Source organism: Podarcis muralis, chromosome 11 (assembly GCF_964188315.1).
Source record: "Podarcis muralis chromosome 11, rPodMur119.hap1.1, whole genome shotgun sequence".
NCBI classification, from domain to species: domain Eukaryota; kingdom Metazoa; phylum Chordata; class Lepidosauria; order Squamata; family Lacertidae; genus Podarcis; species Podarcis muralis.
Genome location: NC_135665.1, coordinates 53931330 through 53956336, shown reverse-complemented (window position 1 = coordinate 53956336; position 25007 = coordinate 53931330). Strand labels below are relative to the sequence as shown.

Genomic DNA, 25007 nt, shown 5'->3' with positions numbered 1-25007 from the left:
GTTCTTGTGGTCCGTGCGGACCTGCACGGTGTGCTTGGCTCCGATGAGGAAGTGCCTCCATGCCTTGAAAGCTGCGTGGATGGCCAGCAACTCCCTGTCCCAGATGGTGTAGTTCTGTTCCGACTTGCTGAGCTTCCGGGAGTAGAAAGCGCAGGGCTTCCAGTTCCCCTGCGGGTCTTCCTGTAAGGGGACGGCCCCCACCGCTCTGTCAGATGCGTCAGTTTCCACCCGCATGGGCCTGCCGGGATTCACGTGTAGCAGCTGTTCTTCGGATGCGAAAAGACTCTTAAGTCTCCTGAAGGACTGCTCCGCCTGGTCCGTCCAGGTGAACTTTTTCTTCTTGGAGCTGAGAGTGTCCGTGATAGCTGCCGTCTCCCTGGCGAAACCCCTGATGAACTTGCGGTAAAAGTTGGCGAAGCCGACGAACCTCTGGACCTCCTTCCGAGTTCGCGGGCTCTTCCAGTCCAACACCGCGCGGACCTTGGCGCTGTCCATGGCTAGTCCCCTGTCGGACAGCCTATAGCCCAGGAAATCCACCTCCGTCACGTCGAATTGGCACTTCTCCAGCTTGGCGTAGAGCCTGTGCTCCCGTAGCCTCTGCAGGACCTCCTTAACGTCGCTCTCGTGCGCCTCCGGCGATTCCGAGAAGATCAGAATGTCGTCGAGGAAACATACGCACTTCTTGTAGAGGAGTCCCGCTAGCACGTGATGCATAAAAGCTTGGAAAAAGTGGGAGCCATTTTGGAGACCAAACGGCATAACTCTGTATTCGTAGGTGCCCAACGGCGTGAACATGGCCGTCTTCCACTCATCACCCTCTCGCACGCGTATGAGATTGTATGCGCCGCGGAGATCCAACTTGGTGAAGATCTTCCCTTTCCTCACCGTCCTAAGCAGGTCGTCAATCTTGGGCATGGGAAAGGCTGCAGGCTTTGTCTTCGAGTTTATGAAGCGATAGTCTACGATCAGCCTTTTTTGGGGCGTGTCCTTTTTCTTCACGAAAAACACAGGACTGCCCCCTACTGCCTTTGATTCTCGGATGAATCCCCGCTGCAGGTTGTGATCTATGAACTCCCTGAGCTCCTGCATCTCATCCTCGGACATGGAATACAGCTTTGCAGTCGGTAGCGTTGTCCCTGGCAAGAGGTCAATTGCGCAGTCGTAGGGCCGGTGGGGTGGCAACTGGTCAGCCTCCTTCTCGCAGAAGACCTCCAAAAACCTCTTGTACTTGAGGGGTACTGCTTGCGCCATGCTGAGCCTCAGCTGCTGCCCTTCCTCTTGGCCCTCCTCCTCTTGACCGATCTGGATGCAATGCTGCGCGCAGTAGGACGAGCCGAAAGTGAGCTGCCGCTGGTACCACGCCATGGTTGGGCTGTGCCTATCCAGCCAACTCATGCCTAACACTATAGGCGTGTCTGACAGGCGGGTGACGTTGAAACTGATGACTTCTCGGTGATTGCCAATCTGCATCACCATGGGTGGCATCTGTTGTACCACCTGCCCACCCAGCAACTTCCTGCCATCCACCGTGACGACGTTCAAAGGCAGCGTGGCTGGTAGGAGCTCTATGCGATGCTGCTTGACGAAGTGCACCCCCACGAAGTCTGCGTTGCTCCCACTGTCAATTGTAATGGGGACTTCCAGGGTGCGTCCATTAGGTAGCTGGAGAGTTGCAATGAGCTGCACCACTGGCTTGGGTGACAGGGGGTCTGTGGGCTGCAAAAGCGCTGGGGACTGCCCTACTGACTCGCCTGGCTGTGCCTCGGCATCTCTGCTTCCAGCCAGGCATTGTCGTTTCCCTGAAACTGCTCTTCATGTTGTGCTGCTGCAGTTACTGTTGCTAATGCTGCAGTGTGCTTGTGGAGCCTCTGGGGACACTCTTTGGCCATGTGCATCCCACTGTCACAGATGTAACACTTCCTGTTCCCTCTAGGAGGCTTCTTCTTGACTGCTCCGGACGCTGGGGCTCCGGCAGCTGACTGAGCCTTTGCGCTCCCCAGTTCCATTAGCTCCTCCCCTGCCTGCAGCTGAGGTGAGGGACGCGTACGTCCTGGATCTCTGGGAAGGAAAGGAGGCACTCTAGACGGTGTGTGCAGCTGGCTACCCCCCTCATTGCGCCAAGGGCGTTCTTCGTGGCGTACTCCAATGGCGAGCGCCCGCTGCACCACTTCTGCCAGGGTTTTAGGTCTGTCCCCCCTTGCCAGTTCATCTTTCACAGGGCCAGAGAGCCCCTGCCAAAACAAGTCTCTGACTGCCATAGAGTCTTTCTCCCATCGCAGCACATTCAGCAAAGCGAAAAAGCGAGCATGGTACTGACGTACTGTAGCCTTGCCTTGCCTTAAACCATGCATCTCTTGGCGTGCTACATCCACATCCACGGTAGATTGGAAACAAGCGTCCATGCATTTGATAAATTCATCGGAGTCCCTTCGAGCAGGGCAATCCTCGCGCCACAGATTGCGCAGCCAAGCCCTCGCTTCCCCATGCAAGTGGGACACAATGAAACCCACTTTCTCCTCCTCATCTTTAAAGTCGTTGCGAAGCAAATGCAACGCATATTCTACGTCTGCTCGAAAACTGGGGTACTGCTTCAGGTTCCCATCGAAGTGGGCTACCAAGTTGCCTCCCCTTCTGCCCAGGGCTACTCCAGCAGATTTGGTTCCCGGGAACCCCACTTGGCATGCATGATCCCACCTGGCTTGCAGATCTTGGCACCGCTTCTCCGCCTCTTCTCCCTTCTTCTGGGAGACCACTACCGCAGTGGTAAGCTGGGAGACTGTGTTGCGTAGATCAGCTATCTGCTTCTCCATACTCATGGCTGCCAAACTTCGTGAGCTTTGCAAAAAAAATTTTGCGTACTTTGGAGAGGGGACTTACTGTCAGAGGCTGCCTCAGGTCTCAGCTCACAAAAGACCAACGCCAAGATCTTCTTATATACAAGGATGTTTATTGCAGTTCATTAATGGTTCCACAACCGAGGCGCGCAGCCCCGCGTCTGTTAACCTTAGACATTTGAAGTCCCCTCTGAATCGGTCCCCACCCCTACACCAGTTTAAGAGGCTTGTGCTGGTCCACCTCTTTCTGTCTTTCCTTTTCCGCAGGGTCTTTCTGCCCCCCTGGGTTCCTTCCCTCCTGCTTTCCCCTGAAGCGGATTCCTCAGATGCCTGCTCCCCCCTCCTTCGTGCTTTGGGACCAGGCTCCTCCTCCGGGCTCTCTGCATTTCCGCGCGCCTCCACATTTAAACTTGGCGCGCGTTCGCTACCCCTGACCTTCCTCTTGACACTCACACTACTCCCTGTACTACTCTCCGCCCCTTCCGGCAGGACGTCCTGCCCCGATCTCATTTCCCTGTCTCCTTCCTGCTCTGCTCCGTGTGTCCCCCTGGGAACTCCCCCCTCTTCACTCCGTTCCTGCTGGGAAGCCGGCCCCGATCTCCCACTCCCACTCGGGGTTTCCCTGCTGCTTCCCTGCTCCTGGCAAGTCCCCCCTGTGACCCCCCTTGGCCTGACCAGGGGCGCCCCCTTCTGGGAATCCTCCGATTCACTTGAGAGACTCATGGAAGACCTCAAGTCATTGTCATCCTCTTCCTCACTCTCCTGAGATTCTTCCCCATCGCTCTCCGTCTCCCCCCTCACCCGTGCCTCTGTCCCTGAACCCCTGACAGTATCCTATTTTCTCCTCCCAATATTTTCTTGTTCTCATCTTTTTGTAAACCACTTTGAGTTTACGATGGTACCTCGGGTTAAGAGCGTAATTCATTCTGGATGTCCGTTCTTAACCTGAAGCTGTTCTTAACCTGAGGTACCACTTTAGCTAATGGGACCTCTGCTGCTGCCACGCGATTTCTGTTCTCATCCTGAGTCTGTAACCTGAAGCGTCTGTAACCTGAGGTATATATTTTATTAGATGAATAAATAAAATAGTACCTGAAATCACACAAATTAATCAGACTCGTTCTCAACTCTTGTATATATACAGTGGTGCCCCGCAAGACGAATGCCTCGCAAGATGAAAAACCCGCAAGACGAAAGGGTTTTCCGTTTGCGATGCGCTTCGCAAGACGAATTTCCCTATGGGCTTGCTTCACAAGACGAAAACATCTTGCGAGTCTCGCCATTTTTTTCCTGCTTTCCCCCCCTTTTTCAAAGCCGCTAAGCCGTTAATAGCCTTTTAACAGCTTAGCCGCTAAGCCTTTAATAGCAGCTAAGCCGCTAAATCGCTAATAGCGCTAATCCGCTTAGCCGCTAATGGGGTTGCTTCGCAAGACGAAAAAACCGCTAGACGAAGAGAATCGCGGAACGGATTCTTTTCGTCTTGCGAGGCACCACTGTATATATATGTGTGTGTGTGTGTACACACACACACACACACACACACACACACACACACACACTGTTTAGTTGACAGCACAAATTAGGCTCTTGATTTATCAGGACCATAGACTTTCTCACTGGCATATTACATTGCTTGGTTCATATGATGCTGAGGAACTGAATAATATTATGACCGAAATTAGAAGTACATTAGTCACGGTGACAGCCTTCCTGGTAAAGAAAGTTTGGTTTAAGAAAGGGGATATCCTGAATTGCAACCTGTTCCTCAAGTTGTCCACTACCGTGTGTATATCCTAAGGAAAACAGATGCTTTCTCCTGCTACTGAAGTTCAGGCCACAAATCCAAGGTAACTTCGGATTTCACTTTTGGTGCATGCAAAATTCTACTTCGCTCACTTGAAATGGATAACTCAGGATTTGAACTTCATGAAGAAACACCTCCGAGTCCCTCAGTCAAAATGGAGAGGAAAAAACAAGAACACCCAGTAAGTTGCTGTTGTGAAATAACGAGAGAGCTGGTCTGAAGCTATATGCTCAGATCTGGAAACTTGTTACAAAATGTATAGAAAATCTTGAGAATGTGCTTCCATACTTCATCCAGCACCTCTAGTTATAAACAAGTAAGTATTAGCAGGTTGTCTAGGACTTGAACTGCGTTTTTAAAAATCTGCTGATAAAAAATGTTTTTTTTTTTTTAAAAACCAGCAACAGCTGAGTTAAAAACACAGAGTAGGAGATTTTTGTTTTTTAAAATGAGCTTATCAGGCCCAGCAAGAGTAATCCAATAGTAGAAATTTTTCTATGTGCAGTCTAATCTGTAGGCAGCACTTGGAAGTTTGTACCACCCACCAAAAGGTTGATGTTGGCAGCCATAGGTGGAGAACCTGTGGCTCTCAGGATAATACTGGATGCCAGCTCATCATCTCTGGTTTTTGACCTTGGTGTCTGGGGATGATGTGCAAATCCAGTTTGCTTCTGTTCATGGAATGGGGAAGCGCCATCCTGTTCTTTGTTTCAGGCTGGCTCTCCTGATGGTAGTTGGTGTCTTATCAACTTCTGGATGGTTTGGGGTTCTCACTGTGTTGTAGCCTCTGAGGCAGGCAGAAGAAACAGAATCCATGTTGTCTCTCTGCCTTTTCAGCATTGTCAGAATGGACAGTCTTATACGAACAACGGAAGCAGTCTTATCCCAAGTCAGACCATTGTGGAGGGTTGCTATCTTTGGGTGCAGAAACAAGAAAAGCCTGGCCATATGATCTGGTACAAATTTGGTACATGCAGAAGGAGGAACATTGGGGGGATATGTCAGGTCGACTATGCTGAGAGCAAAAGAAGTGGTGTTTTTATCCTTTAAGTGCTTCCTTTTTATCCTTAAGTGCTTTAAGTAATCTCTTTCTCCACTACTGATCATTCAGGATAAATAAAGAATTGCCAGGAGATTTATAGCTCTTCATTGTACAATGTGTACAGTTGTCTTATCTGTCCACAAGAAGTGACATGCCCATTTTGTAAATGGCTGCTTCAAAGTGGGGGAAAAGATAGAAATTAAAGACCAGTGCTCGGAATGAACTAGTTTGGTTCAACAAACTTCACCGAATTAGTTCAAAAATCTCTGAACTACACCTGCAAGTAGTTCCCATAATTGTTGGGTGAATGGAAAGAGAAGTTTGTTTTTGGGTAGAACTTTGAATGATTTCAAGTTCTTCAAGTTCATTCTCTTACATTTTTTAAACCCTTAAAGTAGTGGTTTTCAACCAGTGTGCCGTGGCACCCTGGGGTGCCTTGAATGATGGTCAGGGGTGCACCAGGCAACACTGTCCTCTGTCCCTATTTCCTTCCTCCCCTCCTCTGATGCCCTCTCGCGTCTCTGCCTCCCAAAGGCTTGCACATCCATTTATTGTAATAGCCCTGGCTATGAGCTCCGCAGGCAAATGGTGCCCCTGGGAGGCACCTTTGTTTGGGGTCAGGAGGGGGGCAGCTCAGACCAGCGATGGCAGCAGCAGCTGCCCGCAGGACTTCCAAGGAAGAGGGGAGAGGAGAGGAGGCTGAAGGAACACTCCACAAGGGAGGGTGTTTCAAAAAGGGTGAGAGGCTGCTAGCTCTGCAGGCAAGGGGTGACAAAACTGGTCCTGAGCCCCACAAAGGTGCCACAGACTTTTAATCTTAAATATCATGATCGTTGGAAAAAATAATTAAGCAATTCACCATTTAATGATTATTATTCCATATTTATATCCCTCTTTTCCCCGACAGGACTTGAACTACTTATTTATTAATTTATATCTCAACTCTCCTCCCAAAGGAGCCCAGGGCAGAAAACAAGAAGTGATAAAACAACACCACCTTAAAAATGAGAACTTTTTTTAAAGGAGATAACTTTCCGGGCTCTGCTAAGGAGATGTTTAGGATCAATATTTGTCATGCCTCCAGTTACTGTAGGTCTGTGTGTGGGGCCAGGTTAGGCCACATTACATTTGCTTTGCCCCAGAGAGGCATCAAGAACTGAACTCATCTGTTTCTGCATAGCCCCATCCTTGAATCTGTCTTTCTCATGCTGGAATGTGACAAAAAGGACAAGCACTTCTGAACTTGGTTTTTAGATATGGCAGTGATAATTGTGTCTGCGTTATGTTGTGCTGAATAATAGTGACTTCCCCAAGGTAACCAGGGTGCTCTGTGCAAAACTACTGCACAATTATGAATTAACTAATATTGATTTGTTAACTTCCTCGGGCATTTTCCCGGTTAGCTTAAGCAACTTTGGTTAGGACAACTTTTTGTAAGCAGAAGTAAGGGAAGAAGAGTTGAAAGAGGAAGTTTTCCTGGCTGAGCAGATCAAAACCAGCAAATTATTCTCCACAAACTTCTAAAAAAACCCAGAACCTTTCAGCATTGCAGTAATCAAAAGCAAAAACTGCCAGTTGCTACAATGACAATATTAGCAAGCTGGGTCACTTCTGAAGTTATCAATTGCTTTTTCCCCTAGTTGGAGCTATTCTGCTTTGAAAATAGCCGGAGCTGAAATAACAACCTAAAGTTCAACTGATGAGGCTTTTACTTGCATGGAAATGCAGTGAGAGAGGAAAGCTGAATTTCTACCAGTCAGGTAGCTAGTAAAGGTACAGGTTCCTAGCTACAAAAAAGGTGGCAACCCTAGTGCAACCTGTTCTAAGATAGGTATAAACTGATCGTGTATGCCTGTGATAAGATACTAAGCTCAGATGAAAATGGCAAATGATGGGGTATTATGGGAGGTTCCTCCCCAGCTCAGGAGCTCCATTACTCTTTGTCATAGCACAAACCCTACCATTTCCCAGAGTTACATAAGACTTAAAAAAAAATATGGAGGAGAATGGCCTTTAGAGATCACGACATACGTAGTCTCTATAATAGTGCTTTTAGAACTGACGGGGAGTTGGATGTTCTGTGTATTGCACTAGACAGAACATGCCCACACATATAATCCCTACTCTTTACACATATACACAAACATACCTTGGAGGCATGCTCCCCCACCCCTTCCCCACTCACAATTGTGGCATCAACATATGAGAGTGCTGGAGGTGAAATAGTTAAACAGGTTACCCAATCAGGACCCAGGGGGTGGAGTCAGAGGGACTATAAAACCAGCTCTGGGAGGGGCAAAGGGGGGAGTTCGTTGGGAGGTTGGTTGGTGTGGGAGTGAATTGGGATAGAGTTTGTGGGTAGGTTGAGTTAGTGTAGCGAAATATGCTGAGTCAGGAACAGTTAGGGTCTAGGCAGACAAGTAAATATCTGAGAGGTGGTTTAGTGAGTGAGAGCAGGTAGCGAAAGTTATAGGTCTGGATATGCACCCCATGAATGTAATTGACTGATACTGTTTATGAAACCACACGCTTGTTAAACTGCAATAAATAAACAAAAGTTTATTTTTCAATTTAACCCTGACTGGACTCAGTATTGTCCCAGGTAGGGCCTGGGTGGTGGCAGTGAGAAATAAAGTGGTGGCACAGGGATCAAGAGACGGTGAAACTTCTGGGGACCCTGTGTGATTGCCACAACAACCACAAGTAAAACAGGATTGGAGGCAAGTCCCTGCTGTTTGTACGTACACTCAGTGGGAAACCTTAGATTGTGCTGAACCGTATGTGAAATAGCTCCAAGAGTTATGAGATATGTAGCAGCCAGGCACGTGATGTGTTGAGACCCCTATGAAGCGACCAGTAACAGCTGCAATATGTGAATCACGTCTTTAGGGCTTCACCAAATGGCCTCGTCTCAAAACTGAGTGACCAAGGAGGTCATCTATGTCCCTAACACTGAGAATTTTCAGAATTGATAGTCAATGTTTTTGCTGCCCTGGAGAAGCCTACATGCCACCTTCATGATCCAATCTCGGCCCTACCTGGAGAAGCTAGGAATTGAATCTGGGATCTTCTGCATGCAAGCCAGTTGCTCTACTACTAAGCTACAGACCTTCGGCATTGTGGTTATAGTGTTTTAACCATAAGCTTGTCACGTGCTCCCAAAGGTTGCCGGTACAGCAGCTTACACAGGCCTGGAGAGGCAATGTTCTGTTTTGCCAGTTCTATAAAAATGGCTACTAATTATTCCTCTTTGTTTCTTTGTTTATCGGGGGAGAAAAAGAACCGCTGGTCCCTGCTCAACATCTTTCTGGTCTGCCTCTTGGCCTGTGCCATCACCACTGTCTTAGGGGTGCTGGTTTTGTCTCTAGTCTATACCGCCAACACCGGCTTCAAACCAAAATACGATGCCAGCTCACAAAAGCGTAGAGCTGCTTCCCCGGGAACTTCAAGAGTAACATCTGCCCAGGTGGACCCCAAGTTCCAGTTTCTCCACCAGCTTGCTAAAGCCAAGGTAGAATTTGACTGTATCCTGTCTTATTTTTATTTATTTATTTATGGCGTTTATACGCTGCTTAATTGTTAGTACTTCTAAGCGGTGTACAAGGAACCAGGCGCCACGCAGAGAACAAAAAATGAAAAAGCTGTGCAAAACTTGAACTGCCTTCAAATAACTGCTGGAGTGGGAAAGTCTTTTTTGTCATGTGCCTGAAGTTCAGCCAGGAGGGTGCCGTTATGATCTCAATTCGGCGTGTGCTCCACAGGCTTGGGCCCACAACACTAAAAGCCCAGCCGGTATATATTTCACATAAGAGGCTGTGGACTGTCCTTCATTGGAGAGGTTGGATGGTCATCTGTCATGGATGCTTTAGTTGAGATTCCTGCATGACTCTTGGGGGTCCCTTCTAACTCTGTGATTCTGTGAATAAGGACCTTAATGATTATTTTGTCCATGGGGTTGCTAAGAATTGGTAGCCTCCAGCTCCCATCATCCCTCACCAATGTCCATGCTGGCTGAGGCTTTGGGGTCTTGAAGTTCAGCAGCAGCTGGAGGACACAAAGTTGGCTAGTGTTGCTCTACTGAGGTCCAGCTCCGAGGGCCGTCTGGCGGTTCACTCACTGTGAGAAGGGAGGTTACAGGGAGCCAGGCAGAGGGCCTTCTCGGTAGTGGTGCCCACCCTGAGGAACACCCTCCCACCAGATGTCAAGGAAATAAATATCTGACTTTTAGAAGACATCTGAAGGCAGCCCTGTTTAGGGAAGTTTTTAATGTTTGATGTTTTATCGTGTTTTTAATATTCTGTTGGGAGCTGTCCAGAGTGACTACGGAAACCCAGCCAGATGGGTGGGATATAAATAATGAATTATTATTATTATTATTATTATTATTATTATTATTATTATTATTATTATTTATTTTACTGTATAAGGAAAGAAGGAGCCACTTTATGTGTTCCTGGACTGTGGAGGGACATAGCATAAGTACCTGAGCCTGTAACAAGTGTACACTCTTTCACGCAAATTCTTGTACACAGCTGGAGGCGGGACGAGCCGCAAATAACTTCACTGGATATTAGACTTTTTATGCAGTGCTTGATGTCCCAAGTATTACCCTTTCCAGAAGCACGAGTTCCCGGGCGGTACCATTCAGTGGTCAAGATTCCGGAAAAACGCCAATGAGTACCAGAACAAGGAAGAGATGGAGTTTGGAAGAAGCATCAATGCTCAGCGCTCCAAGATGACATTTGGAACTTTGCAGATTAAAAGCAAAGGACTGCGTGCACCACACTGGCATTTCAATGCCAATGAGCATGGCTACCTCTTAAAGGTACTTTTTGGGGTTATCTTAAAATCGTTTTAACCCCACCTTTCTAGTGGAAAGAACCCTTACATAGCTATAGGTTTAGGATGGTAGTTTCGTTTCTATGTCATCTTTGGGTGCCCTCCAAATTTATGGTTTTATATCTCTAAAATTGCATTCTGAAGAGGAGTCTTTTTGCTAAGTTAATGGCCCAAGCCATGTCTGTTAAGTATCTCTTTGCATGACTAAGGAGTAAAGGAGACGAGTTGCCATCGAAGTTACTGGATGTTTCCAGAAGCGGGACAGGCCTCCCTCCTTCCTCTGTTGGAGGTCATGTCATTGGTGGGTTCAAGAGAGAATAGACCAGGGTGAGTCGTATGTGGAGTAAACACAGAGACTTAACTTGCTCTCTGTGCGCTGACTCCATAGCTATGGCTTTGGGAAACCCACAAGAAAACTAATGGGAAAAGCAAAATCAGTTGGGTTGTCGGTGCTGTGAGCTTGTAATGTATAGGCATGTAAATAAAATCACACATCACAAAGACATTGCCATCTCCGGTGACCTTCATTCGAAGGAAACGAAACCTGAGGTATGGCTGGGGCAACCCAGTCAGATGGGGGTGGCATATAAATAATAAAATTATTGTTATTATGTGTCGGCAACCCTGCAATCTCTCACTGGTCAGGGACTGGGGTGTGTGTAGCTCTATAAAATGTAGCCAACAGCAGTGACAGGGTATGGAGGCACCTATTTGGTGAAGGAGGCATGAGGGCTCTGGCAAAGTCCCAGAGCCTTCCCACATCCTTCCCAAAGCTGGGGAAAGCACTAACTCGGCTTTGGGAAGGAGACAGGAGGAGGAGTCCAGGGTGGCGAATAGATCACCAGTGTCCCAGATTAAGAATTCTGATGCAGAAGACTGATTGATACATTTTAATAGTCTATAGTTGCCCCAGCCATTCTGGGTGCCTTCCAACACCCATAAAACATAATAAAACATTGGTGCTTCATTCTTTGCACTGCTCTGATGGCTCATGGTAGTGTTGTAGTGATGGCATTGGATTTCTGCCTTCTTAACTTGATTTGCAAAGACTAGTCCTCTCTCCACCTGTGTTGTTCAGGGCACTGCATGGATTGGGGTTGTCGATGCTGGTGGAAATACCGTAACCACGTACAACGTCACAGCGGGCCAGGTCATTTTCTTCCCCCGAAACACGGTGCATTGGCTCAAGAACGTCGGTACAGAAGACTGTCTGTTCTTGCTGTTCTTCACAACCCATGAAGAGCTTCAAACTCTGGATCTGGATGATACGTTTTTCTTAACACCTGAAGACATAGCAGCAAGGTCATTAAAGGTCTGTACAACATAAACCCCTTAGTGCTAGATCAAAGCAAATCTGTGGGGGCGGGGGACTGATTGCTGTTCATTCCTATTCAGCACCAAACTACAGGTTTTCCCAGGGGAAAGTGGTCAGGCAAGCAAATGTGTGGATAAGCCCTGAGTTGTTTCTGTTCCTGATGCTACACTTGAATGCAGCTCTATTGTGAAAATCTTTGTAAGCTGCTTTAAGAGCCAATTGGGGCTATGACATGGGGTATGGGCCCCTCCAGATAGCCTTTTAATTGTGCATTTATGATTGTTCATACATACAATGCTATTGGGGGGGGGGGTCCACTTTCCATACAAATTGCACCTGCAGAGGTTTTTGGGCAGCCCCCCTCCCGCTTCATTTCCAAGCAGCAAAGTCCATTTCCTACTGAAATTCTGCAACTTTTCTTACCACGAATTGTTCTGGGGTGTGGGTGTTGTTTTTTGGTCCCCTTTTTGTTGTGCTTCAGCCCCTCTAGAAAGCAGTTATGTGGCATCATTGGGGAAGCTTCTCAGAACAACTAATAAAGCAGAATATGCCCACCACTAATGCACAGGATGTTTTAGTTTTTATTTTTTTTAAGAAGCCTTTCAAGTATTTCACTTGTTCTTGAAAATTTGGTTCCCACCCCTCTTCCCATCTCTTTTAGGGCTAAAACTGCCGGCTTGCATTTCTTAGTGCAGAAAATATTGATCTGATGTGTAGAGATCTTTCCTATTCTACTTAATTCGAGAAGCTTCCGTAAGCTTCTCTGTGTGAAAGAAACAAGCAGAAGGTTCCTGATGTTTGGGTTATTCCTTCAAAGAAGCTGAGTACAGCTGGCTTAAACTGGTTCTGTTATCTCTTTCTGTCAAGGCCATGCTGACTGTAATAGTGAGGCCAGAAGGAGCCTGGGTCTCTCTCTCTCTCTCTTTGTCTCTCTTTCTTTCTGGTGTGGTGTTCTGTATGCTTATAAGTTATTGTAAGTTGAAGCTAAGCCTGCTGCAACTGGATTTTTTATAGACAGTGCCAATCCTGAATGTATTGGATTTCTGACCATTATGCTCATTTGCCTTCAGTAGCAGTAAAGCTCTGCTGGATGAAATATTAATTGCCTCTGATCTAGTTTTTGGGAATCCTACAATGTGTTTAAGTTGTTACTCTGCTAACTGCACATTGGAATCTGCTCTGGATCAATACTGAGTAGGATTTCAGTGACAAAAACAAACTCCTCTAGCTGGAGCTCCTTTAAGTCACTGCTGCTGAGAAGCTAAATGCAACATTTGCTGCATGTTTTCTAGCCTCAAGGTGGAGTGGCCTTCATCAGGTCTTTCCAGAAGCAAGCAGAAGACCAAGCCGTCAACCTTCCTCCAAACCTAGCGGAGCTCGTTCAGAATCCCAACTACCAGCAGTCCGAAGACCCGCTTGTGTGGCGGTACTTCTTTGACCTCAAAGGTACTTCGGAGAAAGCTGAGATGGCGTTAGCAGGGACCTTTGTTTCCAGACAGTTAGCAATGTGGGTCACTTCAGCAAAGGGAGCAGAGGCAATAGAGGACCAGCCCCACCATCACCTTAGGAACGTTCTCCTGGACTTCTGATGCAGGAAGGAACTGGTGGCATCCACTTGCTACCCAAGATGTTTCCAGACATTCTCAGAGACCCAGCCAGGAAAGGATTGCCCAGAATCAATGGCAGAATCTACCGTATTTTTCGCTCTATAAGACGCACCAGACCATAAGACGCACCTAGTTTTTGGAGGAGGAAAACAAGAAAAAAAATTCTGAATCTCAGAAGCCAGAACAACAAGAGGGATCGCTGCGCAGCGAAAGCAGCGATCCCTCTTGCTGTTCTGGCTTCTGGGATAGCTGCACAGCCTGCATTCACTCCATAAGACGCACACACATTCCGCCTTACTTTTTAGGAGGGAAAAAGTGAGTCTTATAGAACAAAAAATACGGTATTTCTGGTTTCACGGTTCATTCCACAGCATAGGCAAAGCTGGATACAGAAACTCTGCTGTCTGCAAAACCAAGCAGCTGAGCTTATTCCTAATGAAATGCCCACGGAGGAATCAAATATTCTCTTTTTAAAGCCTTGGGTTTTTAAAGAAACCTTCTTGGGTGGTAAGATTGGCACTCAGATAAGGTTATCATACATCTGAACATACCCAGAATATTGCAGTCGGAAGCAGTGTCTGCGTGGAAACTGGCAAAATGTCCAGGAAAATCTGGACGTATGGTAACCCAGTGTTGTTTTTGCTGTCTTTCCTTAAAAATAGCTCAAAATGTCAGTTTTTATGTGTCCAGGTTTTCACTTTTTGAAAAATGGCAACCCTAACTCAGGACTCTCTTAGTAGTCCCACCACCCTTGGAACTTGAGACGGGGTGGAGGAAGGCTGGGAAAGTGTATTCTCTTTCTTCCTAAGCTATGGAGTTTTGGTATGTCTGGCACTTCTATATCCAGAACATGCAGTCTGCTGCTAAGTGATGGCAAATGTCTCAGAACAGCAAGGTTGGCTTAGCAAGCAATGTAAGCTAATAAATATTCTGTGATGATCGTGAACTAGGTCTCCCAAGCTTGCCTGATTGTTGAGGATGCTGTGTTTGTCCTCCATTCAGGGTCAACTGAGTTCCGTTTCCCCGGGGGAATAATCCAGTTTGCTCGGTATGTGAAAGATGGAAAAGGCTTGAGTACGAATGAAAGAATTTACAGCGAGTTTCTCCATTCAGTAATGTCAGGGAACTGCCATCGGAAGGACAGGAGGTGCAAAGGCTCCCTCAGGTTGAAAGAGACGGAGCAGCTGAAGAGGGAACCAGTAGGGGGCGAGCAGGAACTTCCAGGGAAAGTGAGTCGGAGGGGTGGCTCAGAGACGTTTCCAGCGAAAACAGTGGAGAGGTCTCAGGACCTCCTATAGGGACACCCACGCCTCGCCGGAAACTGTCACGCAGAGAGTCCAGAAGACGTGTTTCCGTGAAAGAGCTTTTATGTTGGAAACGTTTCCGAAAGCAACCACTTTCGGATTCTACTAGCGATTGACGCAGCCATGCCGGAGGGGCTCCGTCACAGGCAGAGGTTTGAAAACCTGATCAAACTCTGAGGGACTTGCATTTTACGCACAAGCAGCTCATCATCCCACCACAGCAATCCGAAAGTCTCTGAAAGCCAGCTTGTGCAAGCAGCGGCATCATGAGCGACCCAGCCGGAACCGGAGGAGCAGGAGCAGCTGGAGGAGGTCCAAGCCTGGAAGAAAGGTACAGGGCGTTGGAGATCCAGCTGGCCATGCAAACGGCGAGGCTTGAGGAGAGGAGGGCTCAGGATGCAGAAAAGGGAAAGGAGAAAACCACCTCGATAGCCAGAAAGGTGCCAGGATTGGTGCAGAAATTCGGGGGAGATCCCAGAAACTATCATGCCTTTAGAACTGAGATGCAATACGCTCTCAACCTGCAGTATGATGACTTCCCCGACGAGGAATCGCGAGTGGCTTTTGTAATTGGCCATCTCGAAGGGGGGGCGAAGGATTGGGTTCGACCCCTGATGGCAGTGAATAATGAGATACTAAAGGACACGAGGAAGTTTTTTCGTGCCATGGACCTGATGTTTTCCAGTGACATTGAGCAGGGGGTGGTACGAAGGCAGTTAATGGCTTGCAAACAGGGGAGCCGATCTGTCCGTGAGTACTGGACTGAGTTTACTATGCTGATTCATAAATTGGGGTGGGACCTATCGGCGGAACCCATCCAAATGCTTTTTGAAGAGGGGCTTTCTTCGGCCGTTAAAGATGAACTTTCCCGGGGGCCAAGGGCGGAGTCTATGGATCAGCTGACCAAATCCGCGCTGGCCATAGGAGCGCGCCAGGAAGCGAGAGCTTTGGAAAGGCGGGAAGGGAAAGGAGAACGTTGGAGGGAACTGCGCATTCCGGACATTCCAGAGCCACCTTTCCCGCCGGCAGAGCCGATGGAAGTTGGAACAGCGCGGGCGCGCGCAGTTTCAAATCCCAGTGAAGGGCGGAAGAAGGAGGGAAAGAGCGCCAAGAAATGTTATCTCTGCCAACAGCCAGGGCACTTTGCCAGAGTCTGCCCACAAAGAAAGGAATGGCAAGGGATGGCAGGAGCTGTGGGGGAAAGGGAGGAGGAAAACAAGGAGCAAGTAAAAGCCAACGCCTGGCTGCCACCGTCGGGGCACAGCAGCCAGGCCAAAGAGCAGTGAAAGTGCCCACGCCAGAACCACCCAGACCTGCTTTAGTGATAGAAGTGTCACTAGAGCTGCCAAATGGACACCCCCTACAGGTCAAGGCGCTTTTGGATTCAGGCAGCTCCTGTAATTTTATGAGTAAGGAGTTTGCAGCTGAGCACCAGATACAGACCATCCCTTTAAGTAATCCCTTGCAGGTGACCACGATTGATGGCAGAGAGCTGTTGGGAGGAGAAGTTAGCCAACAGACTGTCCCGATGATAATGAGGGTGGCAAGGCACACCGAACGGATAGCGTTTAATGTGGCCACCTTGGGAGGAGCTCCCATTATTTTGGGGATGAGCTGGCTGGCGCTACACGATCCGCTAGTGGGCTGGCATCAGAGGGTGGTCTCCTTTGGGTCAGCGCATTGCCTAGAACACTGCAAGCAGGGGAAGGTTCAGGGCGGAGACAGAGTCACCCTAGCCGGGATGGAAGTAATGGGCAGAGGGAAGGTGCCCCCGCAATACGCAGATCTGAGCAACGTATTCAGCGAAAGGGAAGCAGACAAACTGCCGCCGCATAGACCCTTTGACTGTCAAATCAACCTACTCCCTGGGGCCCAACTCCCAGTGGGCAAGCTGTACGCCATGTCCGACAGGGAGATGCAGGAGCTGAGGGAGTTCATTGACAAAAACCTGAAGCGAGGTTTCATCAGAGAGTCCCGAGCGGTGGGGGGCAGCCCAGTGTTTTTTGTGGACAAAAAAAACACAGATAAGCCGAGACTTGTGTGTGACTTCAGGGCCTTGAATGCAGTGTCGGAACCCCTGGCTTTCCCTATGCCCCGAATTGATGACATTTTGACCAGGGTAAGGAAGGGAAAGATTTTTACAAAGCTGGACCTGCGGGGGGCGTACAATCTGATACGCATAAGGAAGGGAGATGAATGGAAGACCACCATGTTCACCCCTTTGGGAGCCTTTGAATACCTCGTTATGCCCTTCGGTCTACAAGGAGGCTCCGCGTGCTTTCAAGCGTTTATTAACCACGTTCTGGGGCCTTTGCTCTACAAGAACTGTGTGGCCTTTTTAGACGACGTGTTGGTGTATTCGGAGGATGAGGAGCAGCATGTGAGGGACGTTCGAGAAGTGTTGGGCAGGCTGCAAGCCAACCAGCTGTGGGTGAAACTGGAGAAGTGCCAGTTTCATACCAAGGAGGTGGAATTCCTGGGGTACCGCTTGTCAGACAAGGGATTGGCCATGGATCCAGGCAAGGTCCAAGCGGTACTGGAATGGAAGACACCGAAGACCAAGAAGGATGTGCAAAGATTCTTGGGGTTTGGGAACTTTTATCGGAAGTTCATCAAGAACTTTGCCCACTTGACGGCGCCCATCACCGACTGCCTCAGCAGCAAGAAGAAATTTGTTTGGACGGCGGAGGCGGAGCGAGCATTTGAAGAACTGAAAAGGGCTTTCGCCTCGGAAGAACAACTTCTGCATGTGGATTTACGAAAACCCATGAGAGTGGAAACCGATGCGTCCGACCGGGCGGTAGGGGCGGTACTTCTTCAACCGGGGAGGAGTATGTCAGAGTGGAGACCGTGTGCCTTCTTCTCGCGGAAGCTGAATAAATCCGAGAGGAACTACACGGTGTATGACAGGGAACTACTTGCCATTCACGAAGCGTTCCGGAGGTGGAGACATTTATTAATTGGGGCACAACACAAGGTGCAAGTGTGCACCGACCACAAGAATTTAGAGTATTGGAGAACAGCTCGAGTGCTCAACCAACGACAAGTGAGATGGGCACAGGAATTCTCTAAATTCAACTTTGAAATTTGTTATGTGCCAGGTCCAGAAAACGTCAGGGCGGACGCTCTCTCACGCAAACCAGAGTATTGGGAGGGGGAGGGGGCGATTGAAGAGAGACATGTCATCCCTGAGGACCGCTGGGTGTGTGGGGCGGCGCTGGTGGGGCAACGAGAACTGGTAGAGGAAACGGAAAATGATGAATATGCCCAGGATAAGCTCAGAGGACTCAGGGGGGAGGGCGAGAGCCCCGAAGGTTTTGAGGAAAGAAATGGGGCATTGTATTACAAAGGGGCACTGTATATACCCGAAGGTGAATTGAGGGGGAGAGTACTCAAGCAGTTGCACGATAGCCCCACGGCGGGACATTTTGGGCAACACAAGACCATGTGGTTGGTTACCAGGGAATTCTGGTGGCCCAAGGTGAGGGAAGATGTAAGGGAGTATGTAAGAGGGTGTGACCAATGTCAGCGAGCCAAAGGGGAAAGACGGGCGCCGGCAGGGTTATTAGAACCATTACCCACACCAGAACGGCCTTGGGAAGCGGTATCAATAGATTTTATGACGGATCTGCCGAAGTCCAAGGGGAAAACAGCCATCATGGTAGTAGTAGACCTGTTAACAAAGATGTGCCACTTTGTAGCATGCTCACATGCAGTCACAGCGGAAGAAACAGCGAAGTTGTTTGTAGAACACATCTTTAGGTTGCACGGGGCTCCCTTGAGGGTGATCTCAGACCGCGGCAAACAATTTACTTCCAGGTTCTGGAGGAAGCTCATGAGCTTGCTGCACGTGGAAGTCAATTTTTCAACGGCCCGGCACCCTGAAACCAACGGGCAGGCGGAAAGAGCAAATGGCATTCTTCAACAATATCTGAGGTGTTATGTCAATGACAGAGAGAACGATTGGGTCGAAAAGTTGGCGCTGGCAGAATTTGCCTACAATAATGCGGAGAATGTGTCCACAGGGATGAGCCCCTTTTTGGCTAATTACGGGTGTCACCCCAGGGCATTTCCAGGGGAGGGAGGGGAGAGATGGAGCGTTCCAGCGGCTGAACATTTTGTAGAAGAGATGGAAGCGATCCATCATCAGCTCCAGCTCAACTTAGAAAGGGCCAAGGCACAATATAAGAAGCAGGCAGACAAGAACAGAAGGGAAGGTGAAACCATAAGGGTGGGGGATCAAGTGTGGCTGTCAACCCAAGGGTTGCCGTTCAAAGGGGGTTGTAAGAAATTGAGGCCCAGAAGATTGGGACCCTTTGAGGTCATTCAGCAGGTCAACCCGGTGGCTTTCAAACTCCGGTTACCCAACCACATGAAATTGCACCCAGTGTTCCACAGGTCGTTACTGTCACCATACAGGGGGGGACGTGAAGGGGAGCACGTCAGGGGACCAGCCTTGGAAGAGAGGGAACGCAGCAACCATGTAGCGGAAATCCTCGATTCCAGGTGGAAGGGAAATCAGGTAGAGTATTTGGTGGCGTGGGAAGGGGAACCGGAGTCAGAAAACACCTGGGTGACTGCAGGGGAGGTCAATGACGAGGTTTTAACAGAAACGTTCCACCAAAGATTCCCTAGGAAACCACAGCCGGTAGAAAGGTTTAGGAGGGAGTACTTCGGCACCACCGACGAGGAACAGGAAATGGAAGGATTCACGGAGTCGGAGTTGGAAGAGGGAATAGACTCCGAAGACGAGGAGTATCGAGAGACGAGGGACAGTAGCAGGTGGAGGGAAGTGTTCGAAACTTCGGACGATGAGGAAGGTTCTTTCAGGGGTTTTACTTCCTCCCAGCCCGGAGGGGAGGAGACGGGAGGGGGTGAAGGGGGCCCTGGAGGGGAGGTGGATGTCAGGGAACTGCCATCGGAAGGACAGGAGGTGCAAAGGCTCCCTCAGGTTGAAAGAGACGGAGCAGCTGAAGAGGGAACCAGTAGGGGGCGAGCAGGAACTTCCAGGGAAAGTGAGTCGGAGGGGTGGCTCAGAGACGTTTCCAGCGAAAACAGTGGAGAGGTCTCAGGACCTCCTATAGGGACACCCACGCCTCGCCGGAAACTGTCACGCAGAGAGTCCAGAAGACGTGTTTCCGTGAAAGAGCTTTTATGTTGGAAACGTTTCCGAAAGCAACCACTTTCGGATTCTACTAGCGATTGACGCAGCCATGCCGGAGGGGCTCCGTCACAGGCAGAGGTTTGAAAACCTGATCAAACTCTGAGGGACTTGCATTTTACGCACAAGCAGCTCATCATCCCACCACAAGTAAGTATTGAGATAAAAAGCGCTGCCTGTTATAGTGGATGAGACCCTGGAGATCTGAGTCAAATGTTCCGTTTGGGGAGCAATACAGAAACCCTGCTCATAGCCATCTCTGCATGGTCTCAAACCACCAGCCTTCTGGTTAACAGCCAGTTGCACTGACCCATGGAGCCACCTGAGATTTCTAACGTTGTTGGACTCCAACTCCCATCAGCCCCAGCCAGCATGGCCAGTGGTCAGGGATGATGGGAGTTGGAGTCCAACAAATCTGCAGGGCCTCCGGTTCCCAACCCCTGTTTTAATGCTTTGAGACACCCTGTTGTTATTTTGCACAACCTCACATGCTCACGTGCTTTTGTTTCCTCTCCTTGCTCTCAGAAGGAAGATGCTCTTACTTTGGGGACACTCAGGATCTATAGCAATGGTCTACGGCAGCCCCACTTTCATTTCAATGCCAACGAGATGGGATACGTCATCAGTGGGTGTGGAAAGGTAGCTATTTAACTTAAACCACTGCGATGTAAACCGTTCTGAGTTTTCCTTGGGTAAGGAATAGGTGCTTAGCTATTGGCAGGAAGCAGAAACTCTCACAATATTGTTTTGACTCCTGCTGAAGACTTTCATTTCACCCCCGTTATATTTTATTAAATTTTTACAAGTTTCACAGTTACACTCCAATACATAATCAATTTTTCTTTTGTTTTTGTCAGCCTTTCATCCCATTTCCACTGTGTTTTTTTATTTCTCCCTCTTTCCTGCACCTTGTCTTCTATCTCTTATACCATAGTTGTTTTTATTTCAGCAATCCTACCCGGGCATACAGTTTAGTTATGCATTTCTCCCCAGTTTTGCTGCTTTTTACCTGAGTTTCATCGGTGATTATTTTATGTATATTTGCTTTTTTAACAGTTTTGCTGATTTAATCATGTTTTATTGGTGATGTTATTATGTACGTCAATTACGAATTTTTCTGCTTAAGCAGTTTATAAGCTTTTCTATAAAAGAAAAAGGTTATGAATATTTTCAATATTTCCTTGTTGGTGCATTCTCTCTCCAGGTGGGCATTATCGTTTCACCATCACTCACCACTGACTTCACCATTGGCGTTGGAGATGTCGTGTTTTTCCCCGTTGGAACCCAACACTACATCAAGAGCACATGCGACGAAGAGTTGGTTTTCATTTTGGCATTCAGCACTGCGAACCAGGTAGGAAATCTATGCTTGACTTCCTAGGTAAACTGCCGGGCTAGATACAGTTAGGCCACAGTTAAGTCAGTGGGGTGAGTTATTGTGAACCATAATCAACGTTATAAAGGTTTTGCGGGACTGGGGAGGAAAAAAATACCATACATTACCGATGGGGAAGAAATTTAACTCAGTTCACATTTAAAGGCAAATCTGCCTAATTTGTGCTTTCTGAAGCAATACACCAAAAACCCAAACATCCATCCTTCAAAATTTGAATTTTTCTGAATTTTGCAATGCAGTTCTCCAGCCAAGTAATGTGCATATACTAAAGTAGGTGTAAAAATGCATATTAGTAATAAATAACATAGGAAAGTGCATTATATTAGGTACACTGCTTTGCAAAAACGCATAGCTAAGGTGCGTACAAAGATGTGACTATTCGTTGAAAATCTCACGAAAATGCTGATGAATTTTCACGAGAACTTACAATTTATTTATTTATTTGCAAACCAATGTGGAAATGTAGAGAACTGAATGTAAGACTAGAAAAATTAGAAATGGAGAGAAACCAGCTGAAATTTGCTCATCCGTATTATACATGATTGTACATATTACATAAGATGGTAATTTAAAAAGTTTGCCATGAAAAATGTGTGTGCGTTACTGTGAAACGAGCGTAAACTCACCCTTCCTAATTCAAATGCTCTTGTGGTTGTTGTTTTTTTGTAGCTGCAAACCCTTGATATGGATGACTATTTCCACCGCACACCAGACCATATACTAGCCCAGCTTTTCTTCAAAAAGCAGGACGAATTTAAGAAGATTCCACATTTTAACGAGGATCAGGCAATTAATCTACCGTAGCAGCTTCACTACAGCAATGAAGAAGCCTGCATGAAACCACTTGTTATTAATAATGTTAATGCTGCCTTGGAAGAGTTTTTTGAGTTGTTATCTACTTCTTTATAAAGTAAACGGAGTCAGGGCTTGCATCGCGTTTTCCTAATAATAATAATAATAATAATAATAATAATAATAATAATAATTTATTTATACCCTGCCCATCTGGCTGGGTTTCCCCAGCCACTCTGGGCGGCTTTCCAACAAAAGATTAAAAATGCATTAAAACATCAGTCATTAAAAACTTCCCTAAACAGGGCTGCCTTCAGATGGCTTCTAAACATCAGATGGTTGTTTATTTCTTTGACATCTGATGGGAGGGCGTTCCACAGGGCAGGCACCACCACCGAGAAGGCCCTCTGCCTGGTTCCCTGTAGCTTCACTTCTTGCAGTGAGGGAACCACCAGAAGGCCCTCAGAGCAGGACCTCAGCGTCTGGGCAGAACAATGGGTGTGGAGACGCTCCTTCATAATGCCAGCTTATTCTCTACATGATGGGCTACAATATAAGGCAAAGGAACAACGTTACCCTGTTGTCGTGGTTAGCTTGACCCTATCTCATTCACAAGGGTTGCCAACATTTTTGGATTCAAGGGCCACATCTTGAGGCAGAAGAGTGGAGGAAGCGCCCAAACCTTGTGGGGAGGCATCACCAGCGCAATTGTACCCATTGACACTGTCTTGGCATTACCGGGATTATAGTGTACTCAGCCAGATGTGAAGGAAAACCACATTTCTAGAACTTAGTGAGCATGAATGAGAGCACTAAATGGAAGTGTTTTGACTTACAATGCATTCCAAATGCAATGTAATAGTCACAGAAATAAAACAAAATGAGAAGCTTTTGTGGTGGGGGAGCAGGTTGGGTCCTACATTGTGCTTCCTTTTCATGAAAGGGCTTATTTCATCTGCAGAAAGGGCTGCAGCCCAGCAGAGACTCCTGTCACTAGAAAGAAGAGGAATGAGAATTTTTACTTTTTTCTGCTGGGCCACCTTCCACACTGTCCTGGAGGGTCTTCTCTATCCTCCAGAGCAAATTTTCAGGGAACTATTGGAGGAAGTAGGGATAATTTTAAGAATCTGCCTCAGCCCCAACCCCTTCTGTCCTCGGGAGCCTTCCATGAGTTAAGTCCCAATCACAGAAACTCTGCATCTAAGCCAGCGTATTTTTTCATCATTCCCTACTGAAGTTCCTCAATGATGGAGTTGGGATGGGGGAGAAATCCAACTGTTTGCATTTAATGGAGAATTTACCTCATCCGCACCCTTCCCTCCCAAAATACATGAACTGAACTGGTGTGGAAATGTGGTGAGATGAACTGATGATTGGAAAAAGGAGAACCGAGACAAATCGAAACTGACATATATTTGCTCATTCCTGCGCTGAGGCGATAATTTCCCCTCAAATATATACATTCCTTTCCCCACTTTCAGATCCTCAAGCGAATGCTGTAAGCAAACTTTGGAAACAGCGCTGCAATTATTGTAATTTGAACAACACACTAGCTTTCTACTACATTGCAATTAGGTGGTGATTAGTTTTCATTTAGGGATGTGGAATTAACAGATGGCGAAATGTATTTGTGGGATGTGATCACATAGTAGTCACTCATTCGGGTTTTTCCTCATGCCCTGGGGGCATGACACTACAAAAATTGGCTGTAAGCCGGCAGCCCAATTCACCCTTACTTGGGAATAAGCCTCTATGACTTATCATGGGAGCAGAAGAATTTTCACCATTAGTTGTTGTTGTTTAGTCGTGTCCGACTCTTCGTGACCCCATGGACCAGAGCACGCCAGGCACTCCTGTCTTCCACTGCCTCTCGCAGTTTGGTCAAACTCATGCTGGTAGCTTCGAGAACACTGTCCAACCATCTCGTCCTCTGTTGTCCCCTTCTCTTTGTGCCCTCCATCTTTCCCAACATCAGGGTCTTTTCCAGGGAGTCTTCTCTTCTCATGAGGTGGCCAAAGTACTGGACCCTCAGCTTCATGATCTGTCCTTCCAGTGAGCACTCAGGGCTGATTTCCTTAAGAATGGATACGTTTGATCTTCTTGCAGTCCATGGGACTCTCAAGAGTCTCCTCCAGCACCATAATTCAAAAGCATCAATTCTTCGGCCATCAGCCTTCTTTATGGTCCAGCTCTCACCTCCATATATCACTACTGGGGAAACCATAGCTTTAACTATACGGACCTTCACCACTAGTAGGACACCATTTTGTATACGGTCTCGCCACACCAAAGAATAATGATAGTTTGCCACTAGCCAGGTTGAACCTCTTGAAACAGCCCTGCCTGTCCAACTATTTGAGGAGCTTCTAAGCCCCTCTAACTAAGGTATCCTCTCTTAAGCCCAGCTCTGGAAGAAAGTAAAACAAGCAGGGCTTTCGATTTTCTTTCCCAAAGCCAAGTGGATGCAGACTTTAGAGATAAATCCCTGAGAAACACCTAGTAAAACCAATCAAGCCAGGTTTCAAAGCTTATAGAATTTTATTTGTGGGGGAAAGGAATAAACGTTGCGATATGATATCTTTATTGTCATTGTCCCATACAGAACAATGAAACTGAAAAATCTACATAAGACATTCAAAACCCCCTAAAAACTCTGAAACCCCGTTTTAAAATACAATATACTATACAGACTCCTTATACTGCATTTAGAACCAGAATTGCATTTGGGTAGAAACTGTTTCTCAGGCAGCTAGTCCTGGTCTTTATAACCCTACTCTCCTACTTTATAACACACTCTCACACGCACATGCACGCACAAAAATAATTGTGTGTTTTTTCTACCTTAGCTAGAAAGCTTGAGCAGAGTCCTGGGTTTCAGAGCATATGCAGAGTACCTGGCAGAAGGGAGTTCTG

General features: G+C 47.5%; 1 protein-coding gene across 1 annotated transcript; it reads left to right on the top strand.

The window, feature by feature from the left end:
• Positions 1-8159: 8159 nt before the first annotated feature.
• Positions 8160-23001, top strand: DYNAP (dynactin associated protein). Its single transcript, XM_028749292.2, has 8 exons — positions 8160-9191; positions 10299-10505; positions 11598-11831; positions 13127-13280; positions 14444-14553; positions 20432-20545; positions 21111-21260; positions 21972-23001. The coding sequence occupies exons 1-8, from the start codon at positions 8883-8885 to the stop codon at positions 22104-22106; spliced, it is 1413 nt and encodes a 470-aa protein (XP_028605125.2). The 5' UTR covers positions 8160-8882; the 3' UTR covers positions 22107-23001.
• Positions 23002-25007: the final 2006 nt, after the last annotated feature.